Here is a 22,010-nt window from a genome sequence, read left to right as displayed (position 1 = left end):
AGGAGGGAAGCAGAAAAATGGGAAAATATTATTAAAACCAGTATCTCTAATAAAGGCCTCATTTCTAAAATATATAGAGAACTGAGTCAAATTTATAGGAATACAAGTCATTCTCCAATTGATAAATGGTCAAAGAATATGAATAAGCAGTTTTCAGAGGAAGATATTAAAGATATCTACAATCGCATGAAAAAATGCTCTAAATCACTATTGATTAAAGAAATTAAAATCAAAACAACTCAGGTATCATATCACACCTGTCTCGTTGGCTAACATGAAAAAAGAGAAAAATTATAAATGCTGGAGAATATGTGGGAAAATTAACACTGATGCATCATTGGTGGAGTTGTGAACTGATCCAATCATTTTGAAGAGCAATTTGGAACTATGCCCAAAGGCCTATAAAATGTGCATACCCTTTGACCTGGACCCATATGTACAAAAATATTTATAGCAGCTCTTTTTATGGTGGCCAAGAATTGGAAATTGACGGGATGCTCATCAATTGGGGAATGGCTAAACAAGATGTGGTATATTAATTTAATAGAATACTATCGTGCTGTAAGAAATGATGAGCAGGTGGACTTCAGGAAAACCTGGAATGACTTATGTGAACTGATGCTGAGTAAGGGGAGCAGAACCAGGATAACACTGTGCAATGACTAACTTTGATAGACTTGGCTCTTCTCAGCAATGCAAGGTTCAAAGACAGCTCCAAAAGGCTCATGATGGAATATGCTATCCACATTCAGAGAAAGAATTATGGAGTCAGATGAAAATCGAAGCAGACTATTTGCTCTCTTTTTGTTTTGTTTTGTTTTGTTTTCTTTCTTCTTTCCTGTGGTTCATTCCAATGGTTATAATTCTTTATAATGTGACTAATGTGAAAATGTGTTTAACATGAATGTATATGTAGAGCCTATTTCAGATTGCATGTGGTTTTATGGAGGGAGGGGGAGAAAATTTACAACTCAAAAGCATGTGGAACTGAATGTTGTAAACTAAAAATAAATAAATTAATTAAAACAAAACAAAACAAAACAACAACTATTCTGCAATGTATAATACCAGAAAATTCCCTAGAGGCACTGTGAGGTTAAATTATAAAGGGTAACACAGCCAATATATGACAGAGTTATGAATTAAATCCATGTCTTCCTCATTTGGAAGCTAGGTAGTCCTCAGTCAGCATACCATGCTGCCTCTCACTCTATCCATAACATCTATTATATATAATGTTAAATGTTTTTGTAGATATGAATCCTAATCTTGAAAAGAAAGCTGTGATAAAGCTGTAGAATCATTTATACATTGAAAATGCTCTTTCTAGTGTTGCCCTTAATTTATTGTGAGAATATAGAATACATATGCATGTATAAGCATCTATAATATATGTGTATGTCCATACATACACACATAAACAGATGAAAATATTGTAGATTTAACAAATTACCTAATACTTTCATGAGTAAGTTATAATAAAGGTATATCAATTTAGGAAATGGAAAAGGGAGTTAAATAATAGTAGTAAATATCTTCGTTGATCAGAAGTTGATGACAGAGGAAAATATATGATATTTTATATATACGCAGTTGCACTTCAAAATTCATTGGAAGAAATGAACTTCTCTATTAAGGTTTCTTGGGCAGTAAGGTGGTGCAGTGGATAGAGTTTCAGGCCTAGAGTCAGGAAGACTCATTTTCATGAGTTCAAATCTGGCTTCAGACACTTACTAGTTGAGTAACCCTGGGAAAGTCACTTTAACTCTGTTTGCCTCAGTTTCCTCATCTGTAAAATAAGCTGGAGATGGAAATGGTGAATCATTCCAGTATCTCTACCAAAAGAACCCTAAATGCGGTCAGAAAAAGTCAGACACAACTAAACAAAAACATGTAAGAGTTCCTAACTTTTATTTGTTCTCTGGACCTCTTTGGAAGTATATTGAAGCCTATGGACTCTTAATAATAAAAATATTTTTAAATGTATTAAATAATATTAACAGGTTCAATTGGGAAGGAAATAAATTACATCAAGATATAATAATCAAAATAAATATATTTTTAAAATTCACCAACCACAGTTTAAGTTTCCTTGTTCTATACTACATAAATCTAATGTAGTGTTCTACAAATTTTCTTTTTTCTGCTTCCCATAGCTCCTAGGTGTCTTTCCTCTCAAAGACTACCTGATATGAACATGTTGTTTCCCCCTCCCCACAAAAATGTAAACTCCCTGAAGGTGAGGACTATTTTTGCATTATTTTTGTATTCCCAGTGTTTAGTACAGTGCCTGGCCCACAGTAAAAACTTAATAAATGCTTTTTGATTGATCAAATTTCAAAGTTGTAAGTGAAAGCAAAAACAAAAGGTTTTTGTTAACTCCAAGCAAAATGAAAACAGAAAATACTGAAAAAAATGAAAATCAACAAATAATTTTTTTTATTTTGTACAGAGGTATGAAACCACCACTGTGAATGTCAGGTTCTTTGGACTGTATGCAAAGTGTGCTGGAGCCAGCTCTAATGGGCTCAGGAGAGCTGATGAATTTCATGGTAAGCATTTATATCTAGGATATCAGCAAACAATATAAATCAAGGATTGATTTATTGTTTTGCTGATCATTTAGAGTTGATGAAGAAAATGTTAATAATGTAAATTAAACCTAAGAATTTGTCATATATGAATTTTTTGAAAGCTTGTTATTAAATACTTATCAGCATATCACTGGTTATATACTGCACAATATAGAAATGGAGAAGGTTTAAGTTACATGTTCTTACAAAATTATTTTATCATGCTTTAGTATGATATTTATTTTTATGCTGTGAATACTAATAGAAATATACATATTCCAGACTTGAGACAAATTTATGTTTATTTACAACTCAGAAAAGAGTTATAAAAGTTACAAGCTGAAAACAACAAATTTATTGCTCATATGATTTATTTAGCTCACATTTTCAGCCCAAGAACAAGAAAAATAAGCATTTTTTTTCTTGTTGGAAAAAATTATATGTACAAAGGACAATGACAAATTTATAGAACTCTTTCCTGTAAGCTAAATTAATCAATCCTATTGTAAATCATGAACTACTTTACAAAATTATTTTCATTTGGGAGCCATTTGTCTTAAAAATGTCTTCTATGTATAAGTCTCTAAAGATATATATTAGTCTTTCTAAAAAAAAAGTCTTCATAAAACATTTTCCCAAACAACAACACATTTACCACTGAGAAATAGTTTTGAATTTAAATATACATGGAAATTGATAATCAGGGTAAATGAAAACTATAAAACATAAGCACAAAATTAGAAAATTAAAAGGTAATTATGTTGGTATGTTATGTGACAAGATAGCTGACATGTTCAGTGAAATATTTCTTGATATATAATGAAATTTGCTTGGCAAAATAATTGAGAGGTGATTTATTTATAGATTTTTATTAATATAACATTTTAAAGTCAATGCCATCTCTTTCAGTCAAAGAAATACATGGTCTCATGTTAATGAAACATTGTAGTCTTGGGGTTATATTGTTATGTAGTTCTTATGAGAACACCTTTTTGTTCCTTCCCATTAGGGTTAGGGTAGTAAGAGAGAATGCAGTAATTCTATCTCTTTTGATTTTTTGTATTTTATTGTATTATGAAAGGAAAAAAAATAATGAAAGGGACACACATAAAATAACACAGGCTTTGAAGGTTGTTCTCAAGGATAGAAAGATTTTTTTTTCAAAAAAAATGAATTCCATGTAATGATTCAAATGAAAACAATGATCTATGCACTGGCAAAATGAAGGGGAGAAAAGCTTGCTTTACTAAAGCCTGCTGTAATTGAACTTTACTAACTGGAAATTTCTAGAAGCCAAGCTACGCGCGCACACGCACACACACACACACACACACACACACACACACACAGAGTATGTATTATGTATATATTTTGTGGTTACTGTTGGGTTGCTTCAATCATGTCTGAGTCTTCCTGACCCCATTTGGGATTTTATTGGCAAAGATACAGGAGTGGTTTGCTATTTCCTAGCTCATTTTATAGTTGAGGAAACTGAGGAAAACAGGGAAAACCTGCCCAGCTAGTAAGTGTCTGAGGCTGAATTTGAGCTCATGAAGATGGGTATTCCTAATTCCAAGTCCAGTGCTTTATGCACCGTGACACATAGCTGCCTGCATTTTATATATGTGTATATATAATATATACTATGTATTCATACACAAAAACCTTCCACAGGATGAAAAATATTTAATCTAAATCAACCAGGACCTTTGAGCTTCCAGAAAGAAACCTCAAAAAATGTAAAATTATTGGTTTTCCAAGACTTCTGGTGAGCAGGGGAAAAAATTGTCTTTGGTGAACTTGTGATTTTATTATTGTGGGTACTCTATATTGATGCAACCCAAAGCCCCGCTGCATCTTCTCATCTTCTGCAATTCCTGTCTGTGTTTTTTATAAACAGACAATCTAGATGATGCTTCCAAACAATTGAGGCCCTTCCTATTGGTTTATTAATATGTCAAGAGAACTTAAATGCCACTTGACCTATTCGTCTTTTATCCCTCATTCTTATTACACAACTGACTGATCTTGTTTCCAGTCATATAAATATTTGATGCCACTTACATATCTTTTGGAGGGGGGAAGGCAAGGCAATTGCAGTTAAGTGACTTGCCCAAAGTCACGCAGCTAGTAAGCATGTCAAATATCTGAGGCTGGATTTGAACTCAGGTCCTCCTGACTCCAGGCTGGTGCTCTACTCACTGTGCCACTTACACGTTTTTTAATGACACTTCCCTTATGTTAGTTGATGAGATGCTGTAATTTGCTTATGTCCACCATGAGTATTTCATTGCCTTGTGCTTATTTTACATCTTCTGGGAGACAGATGTTCCATAATTCTCAGTTATAAAACACCAACAGAAAGCTATTGACATTAATTAAATTGACTTTCTTCACAGTGAGCAGTCTAAGATGTGGGACATTTCTCAAATGCAATCTTTCTGCTACTCTCTTCTGGTCCCATCTTAATCTAAAGTGAGGAGCTTATCCGATTATTAGTTGTCATCTGAACAATGTGTTTTTCATCCACTTTGTTTTGCCAATGGATGGTTGTATTATTCTCTTTTGATTACTATGGCTGTCACTCATGAAATTTTACATATTTCTAAAGTTTAATACCTTCTCCATTCAACTTAAAACTAGTCTCTTAAAATCATCAATGGATACCTTTTTTTCATCCCTTGATTGTTTTTAAGCATTCGACACTATTGACTATACTCTCTTCCTTGAAGCTGTCTTACTTTGGCTTCCAATGAAATTTCTTTTTTTTTTGTTGCTGTTGTTTTACTTCACTAGTTTTTCCTCTTCTGTTTCCTTTTATTTTTCCTATCCCTGAGTGTAAGTATTGCATAAAGGTTCTTTTCTTGGCCTACATCTATCTTCCTTTTCTAACCCCTTCCTTCAGTCACACATTTTTGTCTATCTATTGAACATCTCCATTTGCACCTCAAATCCAACGTATCTCAGACTGAAGTCTTTGCCTTTCTCTCTTGCTTCCCAAATTAATTCCTTCTGAATTTCTGTGTTCTGTTAATGGTAAGACCACTTTCACAGTCACCTATTCTTAAATATCTCAATCCTCTTTGACTCCTCATGGTCCCATAACTTCCACCTCTAATCAGTCAACAAGAGCCAGACAGAGTCTACCTCACAGTCTCATATCTGTTCTCTCTCTTCAGCCACCCCGCTTTCTGCCTTATTGTCTTATTACTAAAATAGTACATGTTATACCTAAAGTCAGAAAGAACCAAGCTTAATTCATATCTAGAATTGAGGAAGAGCCAGACTTGTGAGCAAGTCAGTTAATTTCTCTGAGACTCAATTTCCACATCTGTAACATGGGGATATTACCCATACCCATTTCCTTTAAAGGGGGTTGTCCCTACTCTGCTAAGTATCTCTTTATTGCCTTGTGTATAAAGAGGACACTCTTCTATTTGACATTTTAAAATTTGTCACAAACTGACCTAAACCTATCTTTCCATGTTGATTAGATATTCTAACTCCCTCATCCCAATTCACTCAGCCTATTGTTGCTCAGTTGTTTCTGTCATGTCTATTCTTCCCATTTGGGATTTTCTTGGGAAAGATCCTGGAGTGGTTTGCCATTTCCTTCTCCAGCTCATTTTATAGAGGAGGAAACTGAGGCAAACAGCCCAGGGTCACAGAGCTAGTAAATATCTGAGATCAAATTTGAACTCAGGTCTTCCTGACTCTAGGCCCAGAGCTCTAGCCACTGCTCTGCCTAGCTGCCATTGCTTGTTGTTGCCCATAGATAAAGCTTCATTTTGATGGGGAAAGCATTGGATTGGTAGATCTTTGTTGCCTAAGTGATGGTGGCTAAGTCGTTCATCCTCTTTGTGCTATATTTTCCTCTTTTTTAAATGAACAGCTTGAACCTGATGGCCTCTTACATATCTTCTAGTTCTAAATTTATGATCCTGTGACTCCTTGAGTTCTTAGTCTCCCCTTCCTCCACCATTCTAGTTGCTTTGTATTTATTTTTAATATATTTTGTATTTATTTTTTCATGTGAATGTTGTTCCCCAAGATGGAAGGTAAGCTTCTTGAGGGCAGAGACTATTTAATGCATGTTGTTGTAATTCCAGTGCCTACCAAAGCTCCAGACACATAGGAGGTATCTAACAAAACTAGTTCTTATCGTGAAGCTCAAATGACAATGTATGTGTGTATATGCATACCCCCCCCCACACACACAAACTTTTTTTATAATTACAACAGGTTCCCTACTAACCTTTGCTGTTAGTTTCTTCCCTTGATGTATAAGATGGCACAATGGATAGAAAACTAAATTTGAAGTCAAAGGAACATATTTAGATTCTCTCCCTGCCAATTATTACCTGTATAACCTTAGATAATCTGTTTTTACCTCTTGGTATCTTGATTCCCTCTTCCGTAATTTGTTAGAATTAGACTAGATGGCCTAAAAAGTACAGTCCAAATCTAAATCCTATTAAAAGCAGTAGTTAATGCTGATAATGGCAGCTAGGTGACAGGAGAGTGATGGGCCTAGAGTCAGAAAGACTCATTTTCCTGAGTTCAAATCTGGCCTCAAACACTTCCTAGCTGGGCAAGTCACTTAATCCTATTTACCTCTGTTTCTTCATATTTAAAATGATCTGGAGAAGGAAATGGCAAATCATTCCAGTATCTTTATGAAGAAAACCCCAAGCTGGGTCATGAAAAGGTGGATACAACTGAAACAAATGAACAATAAACAATAATAATGTTGGAAAGGCTGGTTTCAACAGTCAGTTCTCTGAGCAGGAAGCCAATTCCTCTTTCCTTTGAAAATACATAATTTTCAACTAACTTCACCATCAAAAGAATGGTTTTCCCTTTTCTAGCAACTTGATCCCCTTGGTTCCTGAAGGTGACTTTCTCTAAAAATCCCTTTATGCCAATAATGGGCTCTAAAGAGGAAAAAAAAAGCTTTATTTTCTTTCTGCTCACAGCTTGGTGCTTATTATCATCTCACTTAGCCAGAGTAATCTGATTTAAGAATATTTTGTTCTATCTATCTCATATACACACACGTATACTGTCAGTGCAGATTGGTTAGTTGTTCTCTATATGCATATATACACAAATATGTACATGTACATATATTATACACACACACACACACACACACACACACACATACACATATATGCCCTAACCTATTTACCCTGCAAAATAGAAATTTTGTTTACAAAAACTCAATAATTTAAATCCCCTTAATGGGTTTTATTTTCCTTTCCTTCTACCTTTAGTTTAACCACTTACAATTAAAATTGACCCTATTTTATTGTTTGTTTGTTTTTTGGAGGGGGAGGGCAGGGCAGTTGGGGTTAAGTGACTTGCCCAAGGTCACACAGATAGTAAGTGTGTGAAGTATCTGAGGCCAGATTTGAACTCAGGTCCTCCTGACTCCAGGGCCAGTGCTCTACTCACTGTGCCACCTAGATACCCCAATTGACCCTATTTTAAATAGCTTTTACTATAGTGTTACATGTATACTGAGAAGAAAAAACAATCCCACTTAAAGTTTTAACAATTCTAAACATATTTAACACACTATGTAAGTACAAGGGAAGAAGAAGCAGTGATTGGAAAACAGTAGGCACCAACCAATATTTGTTGAAAGAATAAATTACTAAAGAAATACTTCCAAACTTTCACATAGTGATGCCTCAATATCTCCTCATTACAGGTAACTCAGTGACCTAGAATCAGTTTTTGTTTTATTTTGTCTCAACTCATCAAATTATTTATACGAGTATTTAGGATGTCTCCATCTGAGTGCCAGAGTAATTTCCCTAAAGTCCAGGTCTGATTATGTCACCCCTTTCTGTTCTTTAAACCTTAAAGTCTCCTTCCTTATTATGGATAAAATACAAGTATATAACCATTGGCTCAAAGGAACATTTATATGGCACTTTCTCCTCAGTGGTGGAGACTGATTACTCATTGCCCCATGCCTGCATGAGGGCTGGACTTCAGTTGCTAAGAATAGGAGAAAAGAAAAATCCAGGGCTCTTCTAGCTTCCAGCTTCAAAAGAGAAGATGCACCACTCCAGTCACTCTTCAGATCACCAAAGGGAGAGAAAGACTCTGAAAAGAAGTCAGTATGTAGCACTTTGATCTTATCCTTTGACTGCTAGCTTGCTACACTAGATACTTCAGAGAATTTACTCTTGGATGAAATCTTGGACTATCTTTGTCTGTGTCTGTTTGTATCTCTCTGTCTCTCTCTCTATCCCTGTCTGTTTTTATCTCTCTCTGTCTCTGTCTCTTTCCCTCTTTTTCTTGTTCAGTTATGAGCCAAGTTACCTTATTCCCAGTGGGAGAAGTCCTTCTTTCTGTAACTTCTGGTATATATTCTCATATATACACTTTCTCTGATTTCTGTTTTGCTATTGACTTGGATAAATGTATTTCTTTGCTATTTGTTATAGGTTTTCATTGTGAGACCGACATTTTGTGGGAAGTGGAACAAATCATAGATATAGATCTTGGGGCAGTTATTCCCCTTTATTAAATAGTAATCAGGGCTTTGGTTTAAACCCAAAAGTTACTTTTTCTAGACTAACACTATTTAAGGGAGCAGAAAGATATAATTCTAACATGTTACCTCCTCTCTCTGAGGAGAACAGAATAGCCAGACTTGGGTCACAGCTTCCTTCTTCCCCTTCTGGAAGAAATCAAAGTCTCACTTGGAAAAGAGTGGGAGAAGGAGATGCTAGAGGTGTCTATTTTTGCCTCTCTGTGAGCCACTTCTCGAGAGACCCATGTAGGTATATATAAGGTTCATGGGCAAAACTAAAAATAGCAACTATACACTACAACCATGTTATATATAAAAACCTCTGTTTAGCTTTTGAATCCCTTTGGATCCCTTCTTACTTTTCCAGTTTTCTCATACTTTGCTTACTTTACAACTAAACTCCCTTGCTTGCTATTTATTGCACACCATCTCCCAACTCCACACAATTTCATTGACTGTCCCCCTTGCAATGAATGTTCCTCTTCACTTCCAACCCCAAGCTTTATTTGCTTCCTTCAAGACAATATATAACTTTAATCCTTTGCACAAGCGCTACATATTGGTAGATCAGGGCTTTCTCCTCACAATCCAAATATGGGAACATAAGAGGGATTTTGTAGAGAAGGTTGGATAATGGCTTCACAGAGATGTGTGTGTTTAACCTTTACCCTCTCCCCCTAACATTTAACTACGTTCAATAAATACTGTTGCTGTTGCATATTAAGTATAAGGGTTTTGTTAGGGTGTTTGTGCATGTGTGTGTGTGTATGTGTGTGTGTATGTGTGTTTGTGTGTGTGTGTGTGTGTGTGTGTGTGTCTGTGTAGTCATTGACAGATACCGGAGATTTAAAACTATAGACTCTCACATTCTTGGTTGGTTTTTGTCCAATATTTTCTATCATACCTAAGTTAAATTCCAGAACTGGCCAACACAGCCACATGAAGCCAAATGGGTTAGTAGTGGTTGAAGAAGATATTCCATTCATGTCCTAGAGAAGTACTGAAGTGCTTCCTGGCCTGATAGCTAAGGGAGACTACCACCTGATGAACATCTAAGAGACTATCTTTCCTTACCACTTACTACATTCTTGATACTGTAAAAAAAAAGGCTCATGGAAGGCAGCTCAGATACTGATCTGGACTACTTATATCTCAGTGGTACTACTGCAATGTCCCAAGTGTCAAAGACTATATAAACAATGTCACAAGTGATAGCATTATAATAGAGTTCCACTGTGTCCATTGCATGGAATACTGCATAATGTTGAGATATTTCAGGTGCTGCTCCACTTTACTGGTAAAGAGACCCTTTGGTATCACATTCAAAATGGCGGTCAGGATGAATTCAGTCACACTTAGACACTTTCAGCATGTGGCACTGAACATAACAATAGATTCTTAATTGGGTAACTAGAATGAAAATGTGCATGCTTTTGACTCTACCACCTGTGGGGTGTATTTCATATTAAAGAATCATGAATTATTCACCTTTCATAGATCTTGACTGTGCTTTTTAAAGGTATTTTTTTAAAGAAGCCATTTCTGCGGCAGGAATTCATTTGTTATCTAAGACATAGAATATTCTTGAAAAAGTATTTGCTACAATGCAAAACTTGGTGAGGTGAAAAAAGTCAGCCTGTGGCACACATCAGTGTTAGAATGTGAGATATTTGAAAAGTAAGCATTCAGTCAAACTGGAAACAGTCAGGTTATGTTGAATCAAGTCCCACTCAACTAGAATTCTATTTTTAATATGATCCTGCTATTATCTGTGCCCTAATCTCCAGGTGTCCCTTACATACATACATAGAGACACACACACACACACACACTCTCTCTCTCTCTCTCTCTCTCTCTCTCTCTCTCTCTCTTTCTCTTCGCAACAGCCACATAGTTCCCCACACCCAAATATGCACCTTATTCTTTTCTGAATAGTTAGCACCTTGCACCTTGTATGCAGTAAGGGCTTTTAAAATGTCCCATTGAGGTAGAATCACTTCTCAGGCCAAACACCATTAAGTGGGCATTTTCTTCCGAAATGTTAGTGTGATATCATATATACTGTCAGACAAGACCGATGCTTGTAGAATTATTTTTTCCTCTTTTTTTATATTTGTATTACAATGGATTGTTTCACAGTGTCAAGTAAGGATATATTCACAAATGAAAACAATGTAAAGACAAAAAATTATAATAAATTAAGATCTTGTTAAAAAGGTTCTTGTGATCATGGCTCCAGTATGACCTTTCTTACTTTTAAATTTTAAAATATCTGAGCATATGGTGTACATATTCTCCTTCTCAGAGAGTAAAAAGTGGCATAATGGAGAGCTCTGGTGTCAGATATCTTAGGTTCAAATCCTGCCAAATTACCATGCCACTTAATCTAGTTGGACCTGTTTCCTTATTTGTAAAAGGAGGAAGTTGGACCAGATGGATGCTGAAGTCCCCTGCAGGTTTATACCTATTAGCTCCTATAATACCCCTTTTTATTAAGCTCAAATTTCATATCCTTTGCTCTTGTGTCTGAAAAAAAAAGGCAGTGCTTCTCTTTGCCCAAGCTACTACTGGGACTTGTGTTAAGATCCCATCTTTTTTTTAATCTCTTTTAGAAGCTTTCTCCCTAAAGCTTGCCCATTCTGTCATGTTGCATTTCTCTCTATCCACTGCTCCCTTCTTCTCCAGATATAATCATATTCCAGCTTCTGTTAGCCCTGTAAAGCTATTGCTTTGGTCTTGCTAGCCCCTGAAGTAATCATCCCATACTTAGTTTTCCTTTTACAGGAAAATTCATAAAAACTCTCTTTATATCGTCATTCCTTAAACTTTGTGTATGTGTGTGTACATGTGTGTGTGTGTGTGTGTGTGTGTGTGTGTGTGTGTGTGTGTGTGTTGGACCCCTTTGGTAATCTGGTGAAGTCAATAGACCCTTCTCAAAATAATAGTTTTAAATATATAAAATAAAATACATAAGAAAACAAAGAAAATCGATTTGGTTGAAATACCATTATCTCTATATCTATCTAGCTATCAGAGACATATGATTATTTCTCTCTTATACTGAGTCAACTATTAAATTATGGGCCAGGATTTTTTCAGAAACCTGTAGGTTGTTCAGGGCATAGAGCTGAAGGGCATAGTTGACAGATGAAATTTCCCAAATATCTAGGGTACGTGCTTTTTGATACTGGATGGGAGACTCCACTCAACTAGAGAAACTTGCAAAGAATTTAATCTAAGGTGAATTCCATATCATTATGTTCTACTAAGGCTTGGGTGGGGTAGATCCTTTGTCTAGATTGCCCAAAGTTGGGTGGTCTGGGAGCAAGAATGATCAAAGTCACATTCCCCCAGTCTCTCATTAGAATGGGCCCACCTCTCATTATAATATTAATTATTCTCATTACTTATTGACCAATCAGAGCCAATCGCCATCCTCAAGAACACCCACTGTGTCAAGAGCATATAGGTGTTGAGCGGGGTCCATGAGGGGGTCTTTGGAATTCAAGAGTTCCACTGACCCATTTTATTAATTATCCACTAACATGATGAATAAAATATTAATTACCCAGAAACTATGTTTCTAGAACTTTTTATATGTCACACTATATTTAATTTCACCACTCCCAGGTTAAGAATTCCTCTGTGCTCTAGACTCATGATTTATATTTCGTTACCTCCCACTTTCTTTTCAATACTTTGCAATTTAACTTCTGACTTCAGTAGATAAAGGAAACTGTTTTCTCCAAAGTTACTAATTAATTCTTTATCAATAAATTTGGGGACTTTTTTTGGTTCTAACTTTATTTGACACTGTTGACTATTATCCTTCCCTGAGATATTTTCCCTCTTGTGTTCCATGCTATTGCTTTCCTTTAATCTGTCCCCTACAAGTACAGCCTTTACCTCTCAATTTTCTTAATTTAAAGTCATCTTTCTCCTATATAACAATTAGAGATATTCTCCTCTAAGCTGTATGCTGGGAACTCTTCTATCTCTATGCTTTCTCCTTTGGTGATCTCATGAACTATCATAGTTTCAAAATTAATTTCTATGGATATAAAAGGCAATTCCATATACCCAGGCAAACATTTCTCACCTGAAGCACTGTCCTATATTGTTAATTGCCAATTAAAAATCTCCAAATTGATGTACCATAAGTAGCTGAAACTTGATATGTCAAAAACATAACTCACATTTACCTCCTAAAAAATCCTCCTTCCAAAATTCTGCATTTCTCTTGAGTATATTTCCATTTTCTCCCTAGGTTTATAACATCAAAGTTATCCTTGACTTTTACTTCTCCTCCAATCTTCTATCCCTCCGTAATGAAGTATTTGGCAAGTCATGTCAATTCTGTCTCTAGGATACCTTTGTCAGTCTTCCCTCTTTTTCCCATTCATATATCCAATATTAGAATTCTGACCTCTGTCACATTTATCTCAGTATTTTTATTGTCTCTTAATTTGCTTCTATGCTTGTATAGTCTTTTCCTCCTCCTTCAGGTAATTTTTCACTCAGTTTCCACATCGATATTCCCTAAAACAAATATAACTTAGTCCTGTTACTCCCCTACTCAAAATTTCCCAGTTACTCTAAATTGCTTCTAGCATAAAATGCAAAATCCTTAGCTTGGCATTTAACACTTTCTGCAGTATGGCTTCCTTCCATGTACCTTCTCAAACTTATTTAATATTATTCCCCTTTACATATTCTCTATTTCTGACAGACTTCCCTACTGAATGCCCCCTGGGTATGACCTTCCAGTGACTCTTTCTGTCTCTTTGCACCTGTTGTCCCCATGCCAGGAATCACACCTTCCTTACCTCTTTCTCTTAGAATCCCTAACTTCCTTCAAAAGCCAAGTCAGGTACCATATCTTACACAAAGCTTACTTAGTTTTGAACATGTTATTCCTTTCTTCCTTAGGATATTACTTTTTATTTATACTGTATGTTCCTTTTCTATATTTTTCTGTGTACTTGTATGTTTACATCTTTACAATGGGCAGCCAGGTCTGGAGTCAGGAAGACTCTTCTTCCTGTGTTCAAATCTTGTCTCAGACACTTACTAGCTGTGCGGTTCTGGTCAAGTCACTTAATCCTGCTTGCCTCAGTTTTCTCATCTGTAAAATGAGCTTGAGAAGGAAATTGCAAGTGTTCTAGTATCTTTGGCAAGAAAACCCCAAATGGGATTATGAAGAGTCAGACACAATTGAAAATGACTAAACAGCAATCTTTAAAATCGAATGAAAGTTTCTTGATAGCAGGGGCTGCTTCATTTTTGCACTTCCATTCTTAGGGCCTAGCACAGCGCCTTTGTGTAATAGGTACTTAATAAATAAAACATCTAGAGTTAGAGGTGGTATCAGAGAGTGCTTTAGTCCAACCCTCATAATAGGGAAACAGTGTGGTAAGTAAAAAGAGCACTGGATATCGACTTAGTAGCTGTGTGATTTTGAGCATGTCAATAACTTTTTTGGGACTCAGTTTCCTTATCAGCAAAATGGAGACAAAACCACCTTCACACAACATCTTTTTTGTGAAGAAGATTATTGTTTTTGTTGTCTGTCCTTCATTCTTGAAGAGGATCAATGACATCAGAAAGGTGGTAAATTGCAAGTGAATTGGATTTCAGTGAGGCAAGGCTGTGCAAGGTCATCAGCCTCACTCTTCCCTCCAGAGTCATCTGGGTCCAGCGGCAAGATAAAGGTCAGGATGACTGGACATGGCTCAGGATGCAATGGGAGACCTTGGCCTTTTTAAGCTAAGGTCCTTCCCAGGTCTCAGATGCAGCACCCATTCAGTGATTAAGGGTAGGTAAGAAATGAGGCCAAAAAATGGACTTGTTGACCCAGTAAAAAAAAAAAAATGCAGTCTGGGAGGGGAAGACCCTCAGGGCTTCTGGCCAAAACAGAAACAATTGCTATTTAATTTTTTGTTCCTTAGATGTGAAAAGGAAGTGAGATCCTGAATGCAAGTCTTTTGTAAGCTGTAAAGTACTATGCAAATGTAAAGTATTGATAAATTTATAAATTTAATATAATCATAGCTAGAAATAGCAATCTATTGAAAAATACTCAATAAAGTTTAATTGCTACTGGTAGTAGGATTCAAACTAGTAAATTGTTGCCCATAATTTGTCCATTAAAATAAAAATTAAAATACCTTAGATGCCACAAGGAGAAAAAGGACATATAAAATATAATTTAGCTTTCAGGAACCTAACCATATAAAACAAATGGAATTGCTATTAACTTCTAAAATTAGAAGCTTGTCAATACAGGGTTAAATAGACATCACTGTAAAATATATTTTATAATGTATGTTATAAATTCATGAAATGTTTTCATCTTCAGGAAGTGTTGAGTAGCATATGAAGAATAATACTTAAAAAAACATATCTATATGTGCATTTCTAATGATAGATTTTTTTTTCCTTCCCTGTCACAAATGTGTTTGCTTACTAAGCTTCTTCCCCAATAAGCTCTATAAGCAAAAAAACAATCAAACAGAAAGAGCAAAACACACACACACACACAAACACCTTGTGGTGCCTGCTGCTGAGATGATGGGTAATTTTAAAAAGCTCTGGAGCCAAGAAAAACATAAATCATGAAATGAAAGAGTAATCTCAAGATGCTTCAGAATCTAAAATCAACCGTTATAAACAAATAGGGAGATCACTTTACCTGGCCATATTTTGCTGCCAAATGGAGAGGTGTCCAGTACTGATTATCCACCACATTGAGATCTGCACCATGGTCTAGGATAAGGGAAGCAACGTCCTTATAGCCACTTGCACAGGCCATATGCAACTGTGATTAAGAAAGACCCACATCAATCCTCCTGACATTATGCCATTTTGATATATCCAAAAATTATAAATTAATTTCATTCATCACTATATTTTAATTCTCTTGGAACTACTTAACATCATATTGATTTCAAATTTTAAGGTAAGTGTGAAGCAAAGTAGAATAATCTACGTGATTTTTATGCCAATTTGCCATATCTCTTGCTTATTAGCATTTAATTTTGAAAAATGTTTATGAAATACTCTTATTTTCCTTCTCACTTCAATCATCATCTTCACTTGCTGTTACCTCCTATTTGAAGACCATTTTGATTTTGAGATCATTGCATATTTCAACATAAGTTGTAAATCAATGAACATTTATTAATTAAAAATAGCTTCTGCCTCCCAGGGTTGTTGTAATAATCAAATGAGATATTAATTGTGTGTATACACACATATGTATATACAAATATACATACATTACATATATAGATATGTACATACGTATACATATATTTGTTTTTGTTGCTCTTCAGTTATTTCAGTCATGTCTGACTTTCCATATCCCCATTTGGGGTTTTCTCAACAAAGATACTGGAATAGTTTGCCATTTCTTTCTTCAGTTCATTTTACAGATGAGGAAACTGAGGCAAACAGGTTTCAGTGACTTGTCCAGGGTCATATAGCTAGGAAGTGTCTGAGGCCAGATAAGACCTCAAGAAGGTGAAGCCTCCTGATTTGACGTCTGGTGCTCTATCCACTGTACCATTTAGCTGTGATAGATGATGGATAGATGGAAAGATAGATAGATAGATAGATAGATAGATAGATAGATAGATAGATCATGGATGGATGGATAGGGGGATGGATGGATAGTGCAGTACCTGGCACATAGTAAGTGCTCTATTAATGTTAGTGATAATGATGATACACCTATTATGAGCATTAGATAGAACATCGATAGTATTTTTATGATTCTATTATCTTTTCACATTTTAAATACTTTGATAGTTATTGCTCTTTTGGCATATTTTTCTAGTTCAATTGATTTAGCAAAATGAAATACAAAACAGTAATCAAATAGTTAACAAGAATTTATGAAGTACTTTGTGCTGGGTATAAATGAATTAAGCTTCAGGTGAAATATGAGTAAAATTGAGTTAAGAAAAAAAATCCTTTTGAATTGTGATGCAATTACCTTGACAGATTGTTGCTCAGATTAAATGATGGAATCTATGTGAAAGCTTTTTGAAAACTATGATGATTTCATTTATTCCTGCTTCCAGGATGACTTCCTGCTTCTCTAAGAGCACTGATCTAAATGAGTGTATCTAATTTAAAATACATGATTAAACTGTGTGTGAAAGTGTATGTGTGTGTGTGTGTGTGAGAGAGAGAGAGAGAGAGAGAGAGAGAGAGAGAGAGAGACAGAGAGAGAGACAGAGAGAGAGAGAGAGAGACAGAGAGAGAGAGAGAGAGAGAGAGAGAGAGAGAGAGACAGAGAGAGACAGAGAGAGACAGAGAGAGAGAGAGAGAGACAGAGAGACAGAGACAGAGACAGAGAGAGAATGTAAGGGAAGGAGGGAGACTGAGGGAGACAGTTACAGAGAATGAACCATTGGCCAAGGGAGAGAAACAGGGTTATTTATGAGTAGTAACAAAACTCATTCTTGACAAAGTAACAGCAGGTTGTGTGTAGAAGGTAAATAAAAACAGAAATGAGCAGAGGAACAACAAGAGAAAAAGTTACCAGACAATCAAGATTTCTCAAACTACTATTTTAACGTGTGATGTTCATAGTTATTTCATTTCCTGGTTCACCTAGTAGAAGGTAGCTGTGCTTTTTAATTCAACATACTCCTATACTAACTACATCCTGCCCCTCCTCCCCCCCTCTCCCCCACCCATGTATATAGGGTTGTCAAGAAAATAACTCTTAGTTACCACCTGGGACATCATTTTAAAATATGTTTAAAACTTAGTCACTAAAAAATGCAAATTGAAAAGGTAAAATAAGAATTTTAAGAAAGGTATAAGTATATATACATATATATTATATAATATATATATATATATATATATATATACATGTCTGTCTGTCTGTCTATCTATCTATCTATCTATCTATTCCATTTTAATTAACTAGGAAGACCATAGCTGTCTAAGGTATACCACAGGTCTTAATGCTTGGTGAAATTCTATTGTCTCCACCAAAGGCTTTCTCCTATGTAAAATTCATCTCATTATTACACCAGCCATGAATCCTTTGGAAGGCCTTTATCATCTAGAGATGGTTTACTGAATATAATGCTTAAAAATTAGTTATCTTAGAAAAATCTTTTCCAACTTTTCTAAATGAATACCAAAAATAACTGGAATGATTGGCAGATGAATCTATATAGTACATGCTAAAAATAGAAGTAAAAAGTAAAGATCTATGAGGAGCATTTATTGTAGAGAGACATGCACCAGTAATGGGCCTATTAGCACAGGTCATTAGGGCAAAGTCCTAATGAGGTCATGGGGCAAATTCCTATATGGGCTAGTTAGCTTCATAGATTTAAAAAGAAAGACAAGAAAAAAAGACCCACAAACCAGTTCCACAGTGACAAACTGAATGAATAACCCTAGTCAGGCATCTTCTCACATTATTTTACAAGGGACAGGGAAAGAGAGTGACTGACTGGCTTAGTCTATATCATCATTTACTAGAAGCTGAATTCAAAGCAGGTCATCATATTACCTACAGCTCTGAACCTGCAGATTTACATTCATTGATAGAGGGGGGTTTCTCACTGGGAATGAGTTAATTAAACAGGTCCAAGCCAAATTTAAAAAGAAAGCTCGTGCATTAAATTTTCAAGAAATTTAGCATTTTTGTAAGTCTTTTATCATTGGAAAATAGTGAACTGAGAAAAAATTTATTTGACTATAGTCGAAAGGAAGAACTAACAGTCTACCTCTCCCCTCTGCTGCTGCAAATTGTTTTTTTTTTTAACTTGGAGGAGTGTAATAACAATGTTGCTTGCAGGTTTTGTGGAGGTGTAAGGCCAATAACACCATCACACAGGAAGGCTGCTAGCACAGGTTCTTTGATCTGCTTTTCTATGGAAAGCAATTTTAAGGGGTTTATAATCTTACTTTAATTAAACATACACATACCATTCACTTATTTCAGGGGAAAAAGCCAGCACCCTGAACTTCAGAGAGAATACAAACAGAAATTACAAGCACACATTATATAAACAGAACAAACACAAATCAGGAGACAGGCTTCTATCTGTCCATAGCAATACATACAGTTACCAGAGAGAGCAGCACCAACATCTGGGTTTTCAAAGCCTGGGGCCTCCGTGATAGCTACCCAGAGTCTTGTCTCATCAAATCATATGACACTCTTCCAGTGAGTGAGAGCCCCAAAACAAAACGCTAACCTCAGAGCCTATATACCCGTTCAGGGTCAGAGGGTATCACAACCATGCGACTCAAACCCAAGTGACCTAAGCCTTCCCATGGCTTAACCAGGTTATCAAAGACTTGATCCAATCAAAAACTTTTGATTGAAACAAAGGCAAGACTCAAAGATACTTGATTGTTTTAGTGCTGAGAAGAAGAAAAAAAAATCAACCCTGATTACCATCAGAGGGAGTCACTTTTAAATATCTTGTGGTATGGGTCTTCTCAACTGCATAATGTAGAGAAGTCAATCCTACACAATCCTTGGTACCTAACTCATGTTGTTTTATATAACTCATACACAACATCTCCATCCTTCCTGAAAATCTCTTTCTTTAAAATCTTATCCAAACTTCAAGGCCCTCTTTAAAGATCACCTTCCTCATTTCCCAATCTATTAATTATATAGGATGTCCCAAAAGTCCTAGTGTAGTTTTAAGCTTTAACTGGTACCTAAGCTATTAAAGCTGCAACAACCCTCTAAGCTATTAAAGCTTTAAAATGCACTTGGACTTTTGGGACACTCTGCATATTACCCTCTCTCCTATGAACTACCATTGAACTTGGATTACTCTTCAGGCACATATAAACTGCTTTATTTTATAGCAATTTGTGTGCTTGTCTTATTACCCTTCAGCTAGAATAGAATATAAACTACCCAAAGGATTGTATATAATTCCCTGTACTTAGCACCGGGGCTTCTTCAACTTTTCCTGCTAGCCAACCCTTTTCAAATTTTGGCAGTGTTCCTTGGCATTGCATGGCCTGAGGGCATGCCCAGTGCAAAGTGTGCGTGCTTTGTGTTCAGAACCAAGGTTAGAGTGAAGCTGCAAGATGAAACCCGGGCAAGTGCTGCCAGAAACACCTCGGATTCATTATGCGTTTGACTTTGAATTAATTTTTCGTCATTACACATTCAGAAACCTTTTACTGTTGCCACGTGGGTCATGACCCACAGTTTAAGAAGCATTGCTTAGCACAGTATCTTGGCACGGTATCTATTCTATGGTTGTTGAATTTAGCTGAATGTAAGGATATAGAAGCTGGTTATTAAAAATGCATGAACACTTCCTACCACATTTCCAGATCCAAAATAATGTTCCCAAAAGGATGGTGTCTGATAGACCCCATAACTCTAACACATCCATTACTTCAGTCTTCTAACCTTCTTCTTGTATTTTTCCTGTCAGTTCTATGTGGTTTTCTAAGACTCAGGGGAAGTAGCTTTAGTCATAGCTTCTGGAGTTCCTCTGTCTGTAAATTCAGAACTTCTACAAAACCCTAGGAGGAACTGTAATATTTGCAGTTCCAGCCTACGTATATAGTAACACTGTGATCATCCACTGAATGAAAGAGGGAGAAGATGAGTAAATGAAAGTATTTATTAATTGCTTTCTGTGTGCCAGTAATGTTGCTAAGCTCTGGGGACACAAACATTATGCAGGATAATCTCTGTACTAAAGGAACTTATATGTACATATATATATATATATATATATATATATATATATATATATATATATAAATATCTTTAATTTATGGAATAAAACAAGCAATTCCATAACATAGCATAATAAAAAAGGTAATTGCACATGAAACTGCAATTCTATTATGTACAACTTGCTATTCTTTTTAAATATATAATAAAGTTATCATGTAAATTTTTTTCTGCCCTCACCCCTCATCCTAGAGACAGCTACTATTAGACACACACACAATTATTCTATATATACATCTATTTATCAGTTCTTTCTCTGGATGCAGATAGCTTATATTTTATAAGGGAAGACAACAAATATAGGGAAACTAGAGATAGAAAATGTGGCATTGCTTTGAGGTGGTCAGGAAATGGAATGGTACACCCTAGCACCAGGCAAGATAGACTGAGATATCTCTAATCAGAATCCAGGATCCCAATGTTAGAAGTATGAGTGATGAGTGAGCTTGGTGCTAAATTGTGCAAATGCATAATCTTCTCTCAGTCCTAACCTTCTTCAAATTCTTCAGTATTTGACAATGTTGACCACTCTGTCCTCCTGATAGTTTGTCCTCTCTCACTTTGTTTCTATGGCACTACTCTCTCTTCTTGCTCTCTTCTTCCATGTATGACTTCCTTCTCAGTCTTCTTTGCTGGCTTCTCATCAATAGCCTGTCCCACCGTTAATTGCACATATTCCCCCAACTTTATTTGGGCACTATTCCCTCTTCCACCTCTTCATTCTCTTTTGGAACCTCATGAATTCCCACAGCATTAATTTTCATCTCTTTGCAGATCCATTTATCTACATATCCAGTTGTAGTTCCTTTCCTGAGCTGTAGTCTCAAACGCCAAACTGCCTTTTGGACATTTCAAACCAGACATCCTTCAGATATGTCAAAATCAACATGTTCAAAGCAGAATTGATTATCTTTTACCCCAAACATAGCGCTCTTTCAAATTTCCCTATTTTTGAAGAAGATATTAGTACTTTTCCATTCTCTCAGGTTCATAATTTCTTTGTTATAGTCTTCATTCCTCACTCTCCCATACTCTACAAAACTAACCAGCTGTCAAATCTTAACTTTTCTACAACATTTCTCTCATTCAACCCATTCTCCCTACTCACATAGATATCACCTTAGGCCAAGCCCTC

General features: G+C 35.8%; 1 protein-coding gene across 1 annotated transcript in view; it reads right to left on the bottom strand.

Annotated features, from left to right (window-relative positions):
* MYO16 (myosin XVI) overlaps positions 1 to 22,010 on the bottom strand; it is a 675,300-nt gene that overhangs the window by 498,529 nt on the left and 154,761 nt on the right. The window contains exon 6 of the mRNA XM_036754583.1: positions 15,815 to 15,940. Coding sequence (XP_036610478.1) covers positions 15,815 to 15,940 — 126 coding nt within the window. The remainder of the gene's footprint in view (positions 1 to 15,814; positions 15,941 to 22,010) is intronic.

This window comes from Trichosurus vulpecula, chromosome 4, assembly GCF_011100635.1.
Source record: "Trichosurus vulpecula isolate mTriVul1 chromosome 4, mTriVul1.pri, whole genome shotgun sequence".
Taxonomy (NCBI): Eukaryota; Metazoa; Chordata; class Mammalia; order Diprotodontia; family Phalangeridae; genus Trichosurus; species Trichosurus vulpecula.
The sequence above is the reverse complement of the archived record's forward strand: the minus strand, read 5'-3'. Positions and strand labels throughout refer to the sequence as shown.